Genomic DNA, 16,221 nt, shown 5'->3' with positions numbered 1-16,221 from the left:
TTTCTCCAAAAACATCATCAAAACCCAGGCCAGGCTCTGGACTAGAGCCCTGGAGAAGAAAAGACCCGCAGCACTTTGAGTGACAGATGCACAAAAGCCTTTAAAACACTTTCAGGAGCAAAGCTTCCATGGAAACAGAAGTACATTTCTGAACAGCCTTTCTCTGTGTCTTCTATGAGAAGACCTGGCATTGAGGAAGCAGTCCACTCCAAACACTCAGCAGCCTGGATTTCACACATGTGGAGCAGAAGCAAAATGTGGGCTTTCTTTTGATCTATTTTCAAAGTGTTCCCAGTGGTCTTTTAATTATGATTATGCCATTTTTAGCAAAAACCTGTGACATAGTTTCTGCAGAGCAGCAGACGTTCATTAGAAATATACCTCTGAGTTGTGGGTGGGGCTGTTGGTGTGAAATAAGCCTTCCCGTCACCCATCTGTTTACACGCTCTCCCACTAGCTTGCAGCCCCTCACAACCCCAACCTAAGATTAGATGAGCAACAAAAATGATGAGCAAGATAAGAGACATCCAGTCGTCCAGTTTAGATCCAGATTCCAGCTCAGACGAGGAAAACAAAGACGTTCATGGATCTATTTGTCTGCAGGTGGATGCATCACAAGGGGGCGGAGCCTGCCCAGCGTATTTTCTACGTCAAAAACATGATCTTTTTCAGACAGCATTTATTCCCCCGCTACTGATTCACAACAATTTGAATAAAGAATTTCAGAAAAGTTATTTTAATCTTAATTATCTATATATATGTCAACCCTCATCAGAATAATAACATAATTACATATATAATTACAAGAACGTGTTTAAAAAAAACAGTCTTTTTTGGAGTGGGTCTTTAAGATCATCCAAATGAACATTTGACCCCTGATTTGTGCTTCGCTTTCACAGCCCTTCCGTAGGATTTGATGGCTTCTTGCGTTCATGTGTTTAGCTGTCATTTCTCTGTCTTTGTGTGGTCTTGAACATGACATTGTGCAGCAGTGGGAGTCATTTGTGCTGCTGAAGGTTTCATGCAGTAAAGAACTGAGCTGCTTCCATCTTTGTAACCTACAGGAAGGCTGTTTGCTGGCCAGACAGAAGACAAAACCTCAACATACAGTTAGCTGTGCACTCTAAACACAAAGCATGCCATGCTAGCAAACTAGCTAAACTGAGTCTTTGGTTTATCCCAACCCTGGTCCTCAGGCCACCCTGTCCTGCATGCATTCTATTGCCCCCACCCTAAACACATGTGGCTTTAATGACCGTCATTGTAGGTCTCTGCAGAGGTTCATAAGCTGAATCAGGTCTGTTTGGGAGGAGCATTGAAAAAACACACAATGTTCCTTACAGAAACAGGGGTGAGAAGCTATAGCCATAAACGTCCGACTCTGGCCATGTTTTAGCTCTGCAGACACGTTGTCCTGGTCCTGGTTCTGGTCTGATCCAACATTTCAGCCTAAACAGAGATGGTTCTGTTCAGACTGAAGTCTTGCTTCTTAATGGGTGCTTCTCTGCTGGGGTTGTGTAACACGTCCCGTTTGCTCTGCCTGCACGCATTGATTGTGAAGGGTAACGCTCGCTGTGGTGTCACGCACATCAATCTATGTGTGCACTAAAAGGGGGGGGGGGGGGGTCAATGTAACAAGTCAGTGTGCGTGTTTGTGTGCATTCCGGTGGTTGAGTATGTGCTTGTGTCTGTGTGGGTTTGTACATGTGTGTCTTAAGATCATCTTCCATTCTAGAATTAAAGAATCAGATAGATGTTCCCCCAAAGACCCCTGGAGGGAGTTTGCAGAAAGGAAACTTTTCTGTGTTAAAAAGTCTAATTTTACATAAAAAACAGACGGATGTACATTGTACACTCATGTGCACAGTACATGAACCTGCAGTTTGATGTAGACAGTTTGACAAAACCCCAACAGAGAACAAGTGTCCCAGATCAACAGGGGGTTTAACTTTTGGAGTCCAGGACACCTGAGGTGAATGCAAACAATACTGACAGATGCATCTCTCTGGGACACTGGAACCATCGTCACATTACTGGTAGACAGGACACAAAAACCATCTACTGACTACAGCATGGAAGTAGATGGCGTTTACCTTGATAGCGCTTTTCAACCTTCCTCAAAGGCCCAAAGCGCTTTACAGTCTCAGTTCCATTTCCCATTCACTCACACAGTCACACGCAGATGGCGAACACTGGTGCCAACCTTCCACCAGGGGCAAGGTGGGGTTCAGTGTCATGCCCAAGGACACTTTAACACATGGGCGACCAAGGTGGGAATTGAACCTGCAATCTTCCGATCGGAGGTCGACCACCCTTCCACAGCACAATGGCCGCCACATGGTAAATACTGTCATTTTTGGGATTTAAAACCTTTATCTGTTCGTTAAGACTATAACAATTCCAAACAGCATGAAAATAGTCACATTTATTCCACTGTGCCAAACTGGGTATTCCCATCATTTCAACTAGGGCTGCACGATATGAGGAAAACTCGCGATATGCGATATTGGTAATTAATATTGCGATAACGATATAAATTGCGGTATATAAACAAATAGCAAAAAAAACAAAAACATAATTTCCATTTCACTGCAACAGTTTAAAAATTATACTCCAAATGACCCTTGTCGACATAGGAGGCAAACACCAAACATAAAAAGGCTCATATGATTGATCAAAAACGTAAACGGGTCCTTGTGATTGGTTAAATGCATAAAGGGATTTATTTCATTTGTTCAATATTTCAAGCTGCCATGAGTTTGTTTTAGCACATTTAAGGTAATCATTTATTGCGATTTTTGCCGTCTTTTGCGGTATGCATATTGCACAGCTTGATTTCGCGATAACGATAAATTTGCGGTATATTGTGCAGGCCTAATTTCAACAAAGACTGGTCTAACTTTTACCGCCATTCAAAAAACTAAAAAAAAAAAAGAGAAAATTCTTCAAAAAAAGGATTGAAAATAAATCGTATTTAAGCACAAACTGCAATCAAATTAAGAAGAAACAAATCAACAGTAAAAACCTTAATGGAACTTTACTGTCACCAAGTGCACTGATGGCAAGTTTCCACTTTGGGGTGTGACGATAACCGCATCACCGAGGTGATGACCTCATCCGCGGTGATCAAAAATCCCACACCGGCACAGCTCTATTTCCACTTAAACTCTTCCACATTTAAAATCAGAGATAATAACGTAGTAAGGGTTAACCGACCACAGTTTTCTGGCCAAAAGCCTGTCATGACAACTTTGATTTCTGCCAATACAGTTTTTTTCTAATGGGCCACAGAAACAATAAGTTTCCTGGTTATAGCTTTGCTCTGTTTTTTGCTCATACGGGCCCACGACCATCCCTGCTTCCGCTAGCTTTAGCCACAGCATGATCATTGGTTTCACATGCTGCAGTCAGCTTTGAGGTGGTATTTCAAATGCCAAATGAGGTAAGTTACCTTTAACATTTTGGTTGCAGCTCCTCCATGACGATCCATATGGTTTTGCAATTTCACTTCTTTTATAATATATATTGTTCTATATACATTTTTGTTGCTTTTTACCAGAGTTGTTTGAGAAAATTCATTTTAAAAAAACGACAAGATTTGATACTTCCTGGTTGTTGGTGTACAGCTCATATGTTCTGAGTTATGTGCAGTGTTCCCTTTAACTAGTCGTTTGATTTGCATCAATCAGTAAATAAGTGCCAATTTTCGACTACTGCACCTAATTATTCACTTCTGCAGTGAAGAAGATCTCACTGATCGGACACCAATTTAGTTCCTTTGGTCCATCCGTCCAGCTCAGGGCCACACTTTGGACATGCCTGTCTTGGACCATCCGGTCAGTTTTTATAGGCTGTCGCCACAAACATTAAACCCAAGGGGGTCTAGCTATCTCAGCGATGGGTCCCCAACTTTAAATTACTCAGACTCAATGCTCCGTGAACTCAGCAACCAATTAACCTATGAAGCATGTTTTTTGGATGGTGGGAAGAAGCCGGAGACCCCAAGAAAACCCATGGGGGGAACATGCAAATTCCAAACAGAAAAGTCCCCCATTGCTGTTCTGTGCTCAGATAGATCAATGTTGTTGAATAAATCAATTCATTTATTAATCCTTACACTCCTAGTGATTTTTGATTGGACTTTATTATGTGTTGTAGTTTTCTCAGAGGACATGGACAAAAATGAAATATAATTACTCAGTAATATTTACTTTAAATGAATTTTCACAAGTTGGCATCTTTCAACAACTGTCCAAGTGGTATATTCTGCCGGCACCACACTTGTTTGTAGATATTCACAGGTATATTCACATGCAAACCATTAAAGCGTCTTAGAAAAAAGGATCTTCACTATAAAAGACACAGACTAAAATGTAATCCTAAATCCTACATGTGACGGACGTCAGAAGCTGCCTTAATCCATATGTTTTGGTTCAGTATTTTTGGAGGTATATGTATATGTGGGACATTTACTTAGAGCTGGGCAATATGGCCAAAAATAAAATCTCTGACTTTTAAATACCAAATTTCATTTATTCAATTTTTCTCTCCCTACTTTTAGTTTCTTTAACAAAAATTACAAATGATGGGATATATTTAACAAAAACAAATTTATTTTAAGATCTTCTTAGGAAATTGTCTCTAACACAAAGTTCAACTACATAGAAGTAGCAGTAAAAATGTTTGTAGAACACTACAGCAGATGTTTTGTGAGCGACCGCTAACTTAAGCATCTCATTAATGAAAATACTAGAATGCACTCCACCATTTCTCAGAGCAACAGCCTTGAAACGGATTTTGCTGCGTTTGGTTCAGTGACGTGCGGTCAGGTGAGGCAAGTGAGGCTCAGCCTCACCTGCCATGATCGTGATAAAATAGAAAAAGGTCAATAAAGTAAATATTATTTTCCACTGATGTGTGTTAAAGATACATTTTCAGTTGATACGACACAATTCCCCCAGTTTCTGAGGTTAAAATTGCCGAATTTGAGTGTTGTGCGATCACAGACGGAGCGGAAACTCCTGGGGAGGCTCTGAAGCGCTGTGCCTCATGTCTGACTGCAGGAATCAATGTTAACAGAGACATGCGCTGAAAACTCTGCTGTAGGCCCATAGAAAAGGCTGCAGGTGAGGCAAGCCTCACCAGCAGGGGGCAGATGTGAGCTGACAGCTGCTTTGTAGCTACACAGGTGCCGTAGAAACAGACTAAGGATGTCTTTCTCCAATGAGAGGGAGAAACGGCGCATGGACTCAAAATGTGAGGCCAAACATGGTTTTAAATGTTTGTTTTTTAAATAACATGGGAGTATGTGGAAAAAAATGTAAGTAAATTAATTTATTTTATTTTTATGATCATTTTCACAGACAGCATTTGATCAAACTGATTAAAGCTCCCGAATTTGAAGTATGAAAAATAACAGAAATAGATACTGATGGTCAACATGAAATGTGTGCTGAACACATCTGTATACTTTAATTTGTTTACAGTATATATGAATAATTTATACACAGGACAAATATGTTCTTGTGTGTATCTTACATTCTGTTACCTGCTGTTGGATGAATGGTGAAATATTCAGTTCTTCAATTGTAAATCTGACTCCAGAGGAGTCTGTGCCTCACCAGCCATCAACCTGACCAAACGTCACTGGTTTGGTTTGATGATCAAATTTGAAGTCACAACCCCAGAAACATAAATCTGCTTATTGACTCACCAGACAAGATAACTGAGAGATACCAAAAAAAAAATAAAAAAAAATAAAATAAAAAAAATCAACCAACCACATTTTTTTGACAGTAAAGATCCAGTCCACTCACGGGGGCGGTCTATTTTTACCACTGTAATGCTAAAAAGGAACTACTAATAAAGTTCAATACAAAGTGCTTCTTATTATATTATAAAACACAGTTTTTATTAATATTCTATGAACTCATTTTGTTGCTTTTATTCATCACGTCTTAAAGTCCACTCCGTGAAAATATATATATATTTTTATACCGGTCTGTGATCACACATCACGACACAAGGAACAGCTTGTTAGCATAACATAATAGCATGAAAGCATCGTAGCATTTAGCATCATAGCCTGATACCATCGTAGCATTTAGCTACATAACATAACATTTAACATCATAGCATCATAGCATTTAGCATCATAGCAACGTAGCATTTAGCATCACAGCTTGACAGCATCATAACATTTAGCTTGACAGCATCATAGCATTTAGCATCATAGCATTTAGCAATGTAGCATGACAGCACTGTAGCATTTAGCAATATGGTATTGTAGCATTTAGCATGACAGCATGATAGCATCATAGAATTTGGCATTGTAGCATTTATCAATATAGAATTGTAGCATTTAGCATCATAGCCTGATAGCATCATAGCATTTAGCTTCATAGCATCATAACATTTAACATCATAGCATCCTAGCATTTAGCATCATAGCAACTTAGCATTTAGCATCACAGCTTGACAGCATCATAACATTTAGCTTGACAGTATCATTCCATTTAGCACCAGAGCATTGTAACATTTAACATCATAGCATCGTAGCCTTTAGCATCATGGCAACGTAGCATTTAACATCACAGCATCATAACATTTAGCTTGACAGTATCGTTGCATTTAGCACCATAGCATCGTAGAATTTAACATCATAGCATCATAACATTTAACATCATAGCATCGTAGCCTTTAGCATCATAGCAACGTAGCATTTAGCATCACAGCTTGACAGCATCATAACATTTAGCTTGACAGTATCGTTGCATTTAGCACCATAGCATCGTAGCATTTAACATCATAGCATCATAACATTTAACATCATAGCATCGTAGCCTTTAGCATCATAGCAACGTAGCATTTAGCATCACAGCTTGACAGCATCATAATGTTTCGCTTGACAGTATCGCTGCATTTAACATCATAGCATCGTAGCATTTAGCATGATAGCATCATAGCGTTGTAGCACCGTAGCATTTAGCATGATAGCATCGTAGCATTTAGCATTGTAGCATGATAGCATCATAGCGTAGCACCGTAGCATTTAGCATGATAGCATCATAGCGTTGTAGCACCGTAGCATTTAGCACAGGGCTCGACATAGCCATTTGTCCGCTGGCCCGGTCCTGTTTTTCGAGCAGTGCGGACCACAAGACTTTACTTTTCACTTGCCCGCTCGGGCCACTAAAATATCTAACGGTTTATATATTCTTCACCTTTTTCAATAAAGTAAATTTTGCGAAAACGTGTAGATTTACCTCGTCTTCATAATTTAGTTTTTCTGCTAGTCCTGTGTTCAGACTTCAAGGGTTTCTATGGGAAACCTTTGATCACTTCTCCTTCTCTCCCGCCTGCGCGCGCGGCTTTCACTGCCGAGCACCACGCGGCACGCGCTCACTACTTTTTTTTTTTCAAACTTTATTGAATGTAACAATTCAATACAAAACAATGTTAAACAGCAACAACGAAGCCACAAGCCAGTGGGTTATTATTACATTTGATTATAAATCCGACACCGTCACTGAAGAGAGACTGAAGCATGTCAGAGATGTGGAAGACATGGGAGGAATAGATAGGAATATTTTGGATGGAGTAGTGGGTATAATTAGTAGTATGGACAGCAAGATATTTAATGAATGCATTGAAGATGAAACTGTATCCACTAAGCTTTAAGCTGAATGTCAAAGAATCAAAGGCAACTCCAAATACCTGAATTTCAGACTCAAATGCAGTAGAATGTTAAACTACTTAATTTAGTTTTTCTTTACAACACTGTAAGCAGTAAGTATTTCTAGTTAGCTGAATGATCTCAGTTAGACCTGCACAATATGAGGAAAACTCGCGATATGCGATATCAGAGATTAAAATTGCGATAACGATATAATTTGCGGTATATAAACAAACAGCAAAATAACCAAATAACCATTCCCAGTTTAAAAATTATACTCCAAATGACCCACGTTGAAATAGGTTACAAACATCTAACATAACAGGGCTTCATCTGATTGGTCAACAATGTGAAGGCGTCCATCCGATTGGTCAAATGCATTAAGGGATTTATTTGATTCGTTAAATGGTTCAAGCTGCCATTAGATTGTTTTAACACATTTAAGGTTTATGATTTATTGCGATATTTGCCGTTAGAAGCACCATGAAAACTTCTGAACTAGTGTTACCTACTACACTGCAGTGCTCTCTTCAAAACATCTGAAACAGACTAGAGCAGATTTAAGTTTGATATGCTCTATTTTCAGTCATTGAAAAGTGTAGAAATAAGTGATGTCACCAGAATGCACCAAATTGCACCATATTAAAAGTTTCCGGGGGGGCATGCCCCCGGACCCCCCTAAAGTTGCAAGCACCTGCGGAGCGGCGGGTCCCGCTATGCGCGGTGTCGGGCCAGTAACTTTCAGGCAGGGCCAGTAAGTTTCAAAAACTACTGGCCCTGTGGGCCAGTGCAAATTTCTGGGCTATGTCAACCCCTGTAGCATGATAGCATCGTAGCATTTGGCATCGTAGCATGATAGCATGGTAGCCTTTAGCATAGTAGCATTAGTGTCTGATGCCACTTCTGTTTCCAAATCAACACTTTATTCAATTTTCTGTTGTTGCTGTGAGTCCAACAGGTTTATCCTCCAGTTCTTTTTGGATCCTGTTAAAAATCCTCACATGTTCCGCTGCTTCAGCAGCTTAAACTCAAGCTATGGGGGTGGGGGGGCTCTTCTCACCACCCCTATAGTGTTGTTGTTTTCAGCCTCTATGAAGCAGCTCCTCTCTGCTTGCTGCTGTTTCACATCAGTTTCTTTACGAGGGTCTTGTGGACTGACTTCACTCAAAACAACGGAAGCGCAAGAGAGCTGGGAAAATAAAATCCAGATTTTCCCAAAAATAAATAGTCTAAATAGAGAATTTTTAAATTAATTGATCAAATTGATTTAATCGCCCAGCCCTACATTTACTGGTATCTTTGGGATTAGTATAATGCCAAACCCACTAATGCTTCTGTTTGGGATTATTGATGAAGGGTGACTTTTTCCTTCTGGGGGTCAGATAATCATTGATTTTTTTCACAATAGCATGACGTTGGCGTCTTCTCAAATTCAAAGACACTGCTCCACCCACAGTTTCAAATTGCATTAAGGATGTATTATTTCACTTAAAACTTGAGAAAATAAGGTAAATACTGAGGTTCTAAATGAAAATTTGACTCAGTAACTTTTTTTTAATCGCCCATCTACATAATGAATGACATTCTCTGTGGTTTCTGTTGTTTTACCAATTTTTTATTAATTTAAGTACTATATCCTGACAATTCATTTAGTTGTTTTTGTTATAATTACTATGAATATTATTTTTCTTCTCCTTTTTAATGTCTGTACATCTATATGTCTTAATATTATGAATGTATAATGGTTGACAGCAGAAAGGGAGGTGATTATAGTTCGTCTTGTTTTGTGTCTTTGTGTGTTTAATACAATAAATGTATAAAACACACCAATCAGCAGCGTAGTGTTCTTGAATCTTCCTCATGTGGTAAACATCTTTGGACAGTTTCAAACAGTCTTTTAACTGTAGATTTCATGAAGAACCCAGTTCCAACGTCTACGTTGCGATTCCATTACCTTGTCCCTCAACCATCAAACTGGAGGCCAAAAAGTTTGATGCCAACTTCTGCCTCCTAAATGTCAATCTGTGAAAATTAAACCAGTCATAGAGGACGCCGCCACTTACTGAGTCTGTCTGGAGGTGTCCTCCGTTTTCGTCTCTGCCCCCTTTTGCTTGCTCCGCACAGGTACTACACCCAAACCCTTCAGTCTAATCCGTTGGTCACTTCTACAAACAGGTACACAGCTAAAGCAGCCCGGTCTCAGTGAAATAAACGGAATCCTAACAGCCGTCTGCCAGCCAGCGCCGTGCGCACTTCCTTCTGCTTCTCCCAGTGTCTGACGGGGTTCTGTGACCCCCTCCAACCGAAGCTCGGCTCCAAAGAGTCACCCTGTCGGACATTTCTTGCCTTTTTTGCAGCAACTTGAAACAAAGCAACCACAAGGGGGCACAGTTGAGTAATGTTGTGTGTTAAGTTTGGGTTTATGTTGTGTCAGGAGGGGCGTCTGACATAAAACCAAAGACAAATCAATCATGCAAACCACAAACAGAACCAGAGGACTTGGCGTTCTTAGAGACTACCGTCCAGAACAACAGAGAGAGAGAAAGAAGTGAAGAGGCAGGGTGGAAGAAGGAAAGGAAAGGTTAAGAAGACTGTGGTGAGAGCAGCCATGTTGGTTTATAGACTCTGATGCAGAGACAGGAGGCAGAGCTGGAGGCAGCAGAGATGAAGATGCTGAGGTTCTGTTTGGGAGAGACCAGGATGGACCAGGAATGAATCCATCAGAGGAACAGATCATGGTATATGTTCTGGAGATTAATGCAGGGAAGCAGATGGAGACGTTTGGACACGTAAGAGGAGGAACAGGGATGATGGGAAAAGGATGCTGAGGTTGGAGCTACCAGGAAGATCTCTAAAACAGGGTTGTCCAGCCCAGAGAGGAGGTTCGTGGATGCAATGGGGGACATGAGGGTGGCTGGCGTGTTGAGGAGGATGAAGAAAGGAAGGTTAGATGGAAGGGAATGGTCTGCTGTGGCGCCCCCTAGAGGCAGTAGCTGGTTGACAAAGAAGAAAAATGTACCTTCAACGGGTTTTAAATGGACTTGATCGATAACGAGTGGTGATCAGGCAAAGATTTTCTTTATGTAAAACATGAACTGTATTAGTACAAAATAAAGACTTCTTCAAAGTGTACACAGCTTAACAACGGCACATTATCACACAGGTCAGTTTAAACCATCAAAGAACTATAAACGTCCAAAGGTCTTCATTCACATCATAAAGAAAATATGAAACATCTGTTCTTTTCTTTGCATGGGCGTAGACTAACAGTGGTTCTCATAAACATCTTCTTTTTGCCAGTTTCTCAGTAAAAGTTCTTCCATTTAGACTGATGGATGCGACTGAAACCCTGTGGACTTTCCTGACTCAGAAGGAAGAAGGCAGTTTGGGTAAAGAGCCAAACACAGCATCAGGTCACCTGCTATAACTGCAGGTAGGAGAAGACGGCAGTGCTCCTCTTTAAAGCCCCAAAAGACTCAGACAAACATGGTGCTCTGTGTTAGCAACCTGCAGCAACATTTTTGTCCTGGTTTTACTTCATTTTTGTGGCTCTGCCTGCTGGCACATTAGGCTACGTTCACACTGCAGGCTGAAACGACCCAATTCCGAATTTTTTGCCCCTAAGCGGCCCAATTCCGATCTTTTCATGACAGTCTGAATGACACAGATCCGATCTTTTCAATTGCGACCCAGGCCCCGTGGGTTTGCCGTCCTGATTCCGAATTGTAGCCGTTCTTTTCAATTGCGACCGCCGTCTGACCGGCCAGGCGACTTGATTCCGAACCGTACGTCATCGACACGCAACAAACGTCATCATTTTGCGTTGAAGTAGGCGGGAACGAGAACGTAAACATCAACCATGGTGGACGATGCTGCTGAGACCAGTCAGTGGAAGGGAAGCGAGATCCCCGATTGGATTAATAGTTGGGCTGATCGCTCTATTCAGGCCAAACTCCAGGGCTCTTATTGCAACCGGGCGGTTTTTGAAAAAATTTCCAGCTAAATGGCAGAGCGTGGTGTTGAACCTTTACAGCTATAACTTTTTTTTCTTTCTCCCCTTTCCGACGTGCTCAGAAGCGCGGGGGACCCAGGCGATCCCCCTCCTCCTCCCTGTTCTGATCCTTAGATTCTCCAGAACGGGTTAATAAAGAGTCCATAGCATTTATTCTGGGGGAAACCTTCTATTACCGTCATCCGTAACACACAACATGAATGCGCGCACACACTGCCCCCCCCCCCCCCATTCTCTATCGCGGCACGCGCTTGCACACACAAACACGCAGGGGCGCGGCTCCAACACATACACATTCCTCTTCCACTACAGTGGGTCCAGACGATCCCGACTCCATTGCCTTCTTCAAATGAGAAGATTGTAATTGTGCTGCTCCTTCGTGAAAATAAATTTAATATTACAAAAAGAGTTCCGCTTTTGACAACACTGTTGTTGACATCCATTGTTAACGTTTGCTCCGCAAACAACAAGTGATGTCGTTCACCGTTGAGTATTCTTCTGGCTTCTGCGCATGCGGGTCTCGTTTGGGTCGTGTCACGGTCACACTGGAGATCACAAAAGTTCGGATTTACTTGGAAATGTGAACGGTCTAGCAAACAAATCCGATTTTTTCAAAAAATCTGAATTGAGCATTAAGCCCTGCAGTGTGAACGTAGCTTTAGTGTCTGAGCGACCTCTGTGACCCGGACTGCTGCGGGACTGGTTTAGGACACAAAACAGCCTGTTTGATGCAGGAGAACTCCCCAAACTAGGCAGCGTTTTCATGCCTAATGCAGGACACAAACACTTCTGGGGTCAAATCATTTGAATGTTGACCCAACAATAGAAATCCTTCAGCTTCTCAAATATTAATTGTTTCAAAAATGTATAATTTAATGCTTTATTTCAAATTAGTCTTTTCTAATTGAAGAAAAAAAAACATTTAACCATTACCTTTGTCAAAAGACACGCAAAGTTGTGCGTCACAATCACTGCCTGTATAAGACGACTGGACTGCCCCCCCCCCCCCCCCCGGGCATTCCTAACAGGAAGTACCTGCAGGTTCCAAGCAGCCAAAATACCATAGATTTTTCTAAATAAACAGCTGTTACTTAGTCGTTCTACAGATCAAAAGAACAATTTTTACTCTGATGTCTTCTTGATAATCAGAATTATTTTTCATATTTTTTCGTTATTTAAGTTGTAAACTGACCAGTCGGGTCAGGTGGTCTCACATCCAACATTCAAAACACTCGACAGATTTTTTGGAACCCCCCTTTAGGTGATAAGAAGGTTGCCTTCCAACAAGCTCACTCCTGATTGGGTGACAGGCGTTGCCATAGAAACATGGACTCAGACCGACTCGGACCAATCACTGCTTACTGATTAGGGCTGCACGATGTGAGGCAAAATGCAATATTAGTGATCAATATTATCATTGGGGATACAGCTGGCGATACAGGAACAAATAGCAGAACAACCAAAAACATAATTTCCATTTCACTGCAACAGTTTCATTTAAATAACAGTTAACATAAATGACACCCCTCGTCTACAAAGGAGGTGAACATCTTAGATGACCCCACCCTTACATTGACGTGTTCTCCCTACCATGACAAAGGTGGATAAAGGTGGAAAGATTTCATGTAATCCATGGACACCAGTGAAGATCACAAATCATTGAAGAAAAAAGGTTCAGAGCACTGTCTAGTGGGTCTAGATGACCCAACTCCCAATGTTAAAGTGCCTAGGATAGCACAAGGGTTAAAGTAACCATTTATCTTGGTATTGTGATGATGATAAATCTGCGATTTATTCTGCGGGCCTACAACTGATGAAGTCTGGTTCCAACATGGCAACGTTCATATCGCCACAAAAATGACAACTGACTTGACTTAATTTGGTAGGAACCAAACATAAGCCTTTTTCTATGGGTGACATCACACTCAGTCCAGTTCTCAGGTCCAGTCTGAAGAATTACACAGAACTAAACGGTGATTCCACTTTAATCCAGACCGTGTCCAAAACCCTAACGTGTTTTTCCTTCACCATTGCAGCGTTCACTGCCATGTAAACAGTTACATAATGATGTGATTCTCCTGACAGGCTGCTGAAGCGCCCCCTGCTGGCCATCCATCCACTCCAAGCAGGAGTCCCTTCCAACTGTGCGCTCCACGCTCTCCAAGGACCCGCTCACGTGCACGCGCGCACACACACACACACACAAAAACAAAACATCTGCCAGGTTCACCCACAGCAGAGCCCATCAGAACCGGACCCGCACTCACCCGGGACACCGTCAGGTCCGTCATCAGCTGCTCGAAGGCCCGCGTCTCCTCCGCCTGCTTCTGGTTGTGCAGCGCGATCTTCTCGCTGAACTTCCTGGGATTTGAGCCACTGGCGCCCGGGGAGCCGGACATGATGCGGCCGCTGGTCAGCTCTGGCTGCTGGGACGTAGAACTAGAAGTTGGTCGCGGGGTGTCGGGGGGGGGGGGGGGGGTCTTTGGACCCGAGCTTCGGTTGGAAGGGGTCACAGAACCCCGTCAGACACTGGGAGAAGCAGAACAAAGTGCGCGCGGCGCTGGCTGGCAGACGTTTGTTCGGCCGCGGCTAACGCGGCTAAGCTAACTTTAAGCTGGAAATTGATCGTTTTAAGAACTACGCGCTGCGAGTTAAAATCCCACCGATGTCCGTGGTTCAACCACGACAACGTTTGACCGGAAAACAGTAGTTCACGCCGAGTTAACGGCGTGGAGGAGGGACGGGGAGAACATTTCTATCAACCACTTGTTTGAGTGCGAACATGACGTTAGCCGTCTCTGCTAACTAACAAACTAACTGACAAACACGGAGCCGAACGGCGGCAGCGAGCCCTCTTAGTTAGGCTGCCGTGAGCTGCGGGTCACGGTCCGCTCTCCGCCCCACGCACGCGCTCAGAGCCTGCGGGAAAGTTTGTAGCATCAGAAGCTAAAGACGGACGCAGCCGAAGGTTCGCTCGGCGAATTCCGCCTCAACAAGTGTCCGCTTGTTCGGCATCGACAATTTCACTTTTTTCCCCTTCACAAATCGCGAACAAACAGCCTCCGCGTTCACGAGAGATGTGGGAAATAATCCACAGTTCGCGCCGGTATCACAGCCGAGTCCCGTCTTAATCCAGAGGGATCCGAAGGAAAGTCCAGCCCGACGGCTACGCGAACACTCCGCGTGAGCGGAAACCGCTTGCGGGTCGCTCCGACAACAGAAGGCTGGTCGGGGGTAAAAGTAGGACTGATGCTCCAGCCTCAGCCGTCCCGCACAGACAGCGCTGAAGCTCCGCTGAGATCCGCAGACGGGTTCTCCATACCGCGGGGAGAAAAACAGCAGTGCCACCCGCGGCCACAGGGCGGCGCCAAAGCTGTCACGGCGCAGGCCCCAAGCGTCTTCACGGCATCCGATCCCAGCGCTTCAAAAACTGCCAGACTGACGTCTTAGTGTATTTGCGGTTGTTTCAGGGGAAAAAACAAATATAAATGTCATGCATTCATGCAAAAAAAACTGATATTTATGGTCGGTTTTCAACTTGGTTGAAAGCATATGACACACACGCGCACGTCTTCTTCTTTTAGGCTTTTCCCTTCAGGGGTCGCCACAGCCAATCAGCTTCCTCCATCTAACCTTGTCTTTTCCATCCTCTCCTCTGACACCAGCTACCTTCATGTCTGCCTTCACTGCATCCATAAACCTCCTCTTTGGTCTTCCTCTAGACCTATTGCCTGCCAGATCTAGACTTCACCGTCTCCCCTCTGGACAAGTCTGAACCATCTTTGTCTGATTTTATGTCCAGAACCTCTAACATGTGCTGTCCCACTGATGGATTCATTCCTGGTCCATCCTGGTCCCAAAGAGGACCTCAGCATCTTCATCTCTGCTACCTCCAGCTCTGCTTCCTGTCCTTTCCTCAGTGACGTCTCTAGGCCCAACAACAAGGCTGGTCTCCACAGCTTCCCTTTCATTTGAGCTTAAACTCTTCTATCACAGATGACACTTTTCTCCACACATTCCAACCTTCTTCACTTCTTTTTCACACTCTCCATTCCTCTGGTCTGTTGACCACAGTTACTTTATATCCTCCTCGTTCTTCATCTCCTCTCCCTGTAACCTCACTCTTCCTCTTGGGTTCCTCTCATTCACACTCATGTACTCTGTCTTACTGCCACTAACCTTCATTCCTCTGCTTTTCAGGGCAAACCTCCACCTCTCTAGCTTCTCCTCCACCTGCTCTCACTATAAATCACAATGTCATCTGCATACATCGTTGGCTGGTGGGAGCGGGGAATCGAACCGCCGACCCTTCGATCATTGGACGATCCGCTCAACCGCCTGAGCCACTATCACTATTTAAAGTTTCATATTAAACACCTTCATCTCAATTTTCTCCTTACCTAAAACAATATTTAGTGCCATTCAGCTCAGAGCAGAACCTCCGTTAGACTCATTTTTTTTCACGTTCCCAGATTTGATAGAAAATGAGGAAAAAGTGCTTTGAGTGTTGCTCCCAGAATACTGTACGCTATAC

The 16,221-nt window shown here is 43.0% G+C and overlaps 1 protein-coding gene across 6 annotated transcripts in view; it reads right to left on the bottom strand.

Moving 5' to 3' along the window:
* The window catches only part of LOC101166367 (CREB-regulated transcription coactivator 3), a 49,703-nt gene extending 33,754 nt beyond the window's left edge, over positions 1–15,949 (bottom strand). The window contains exon 1 of one of the 6 annotated variants that reach the window (XM_023951886.1): positions 13,955–15,949. In XM_023951886.1, coding sequence (XP_023807654.1) covers positions 13,955–14,086 — 132 coding nt within the window. In that variant the 5' untranslated portion in view covers positions 14,087–15,949. The remainder of the gene's footprint in view (positions 1–13,954) is intronic. The other 5 variants (XM_023951884.1, XM_023951890.1, XM_023951887.1 and 2 more) reach the window with 5 other exon arrangements.
* Between the last annotated feature and the right edge of the window lie 272 nt (positions 15,950–16,221).

The sequence above is a fragment of the Oryzias latipes genome, chromosome 3 (genome assembly GCF_002234675.1).
Source record: "Oryzias latipes chromosome 3, ASM223467v1".
Lineage (NCBI taxonomy): Eukaryota > Metazoa > Chordata > Actinopteri > Beloniformes > Adrianichthyidae > Oryzias > Oryzias latipes.
The sequence above is the reverse complement of the archived record's forward strand: the minus strand, read 5'-3'. Positions and strand labels throughout refer to the sequence as shown.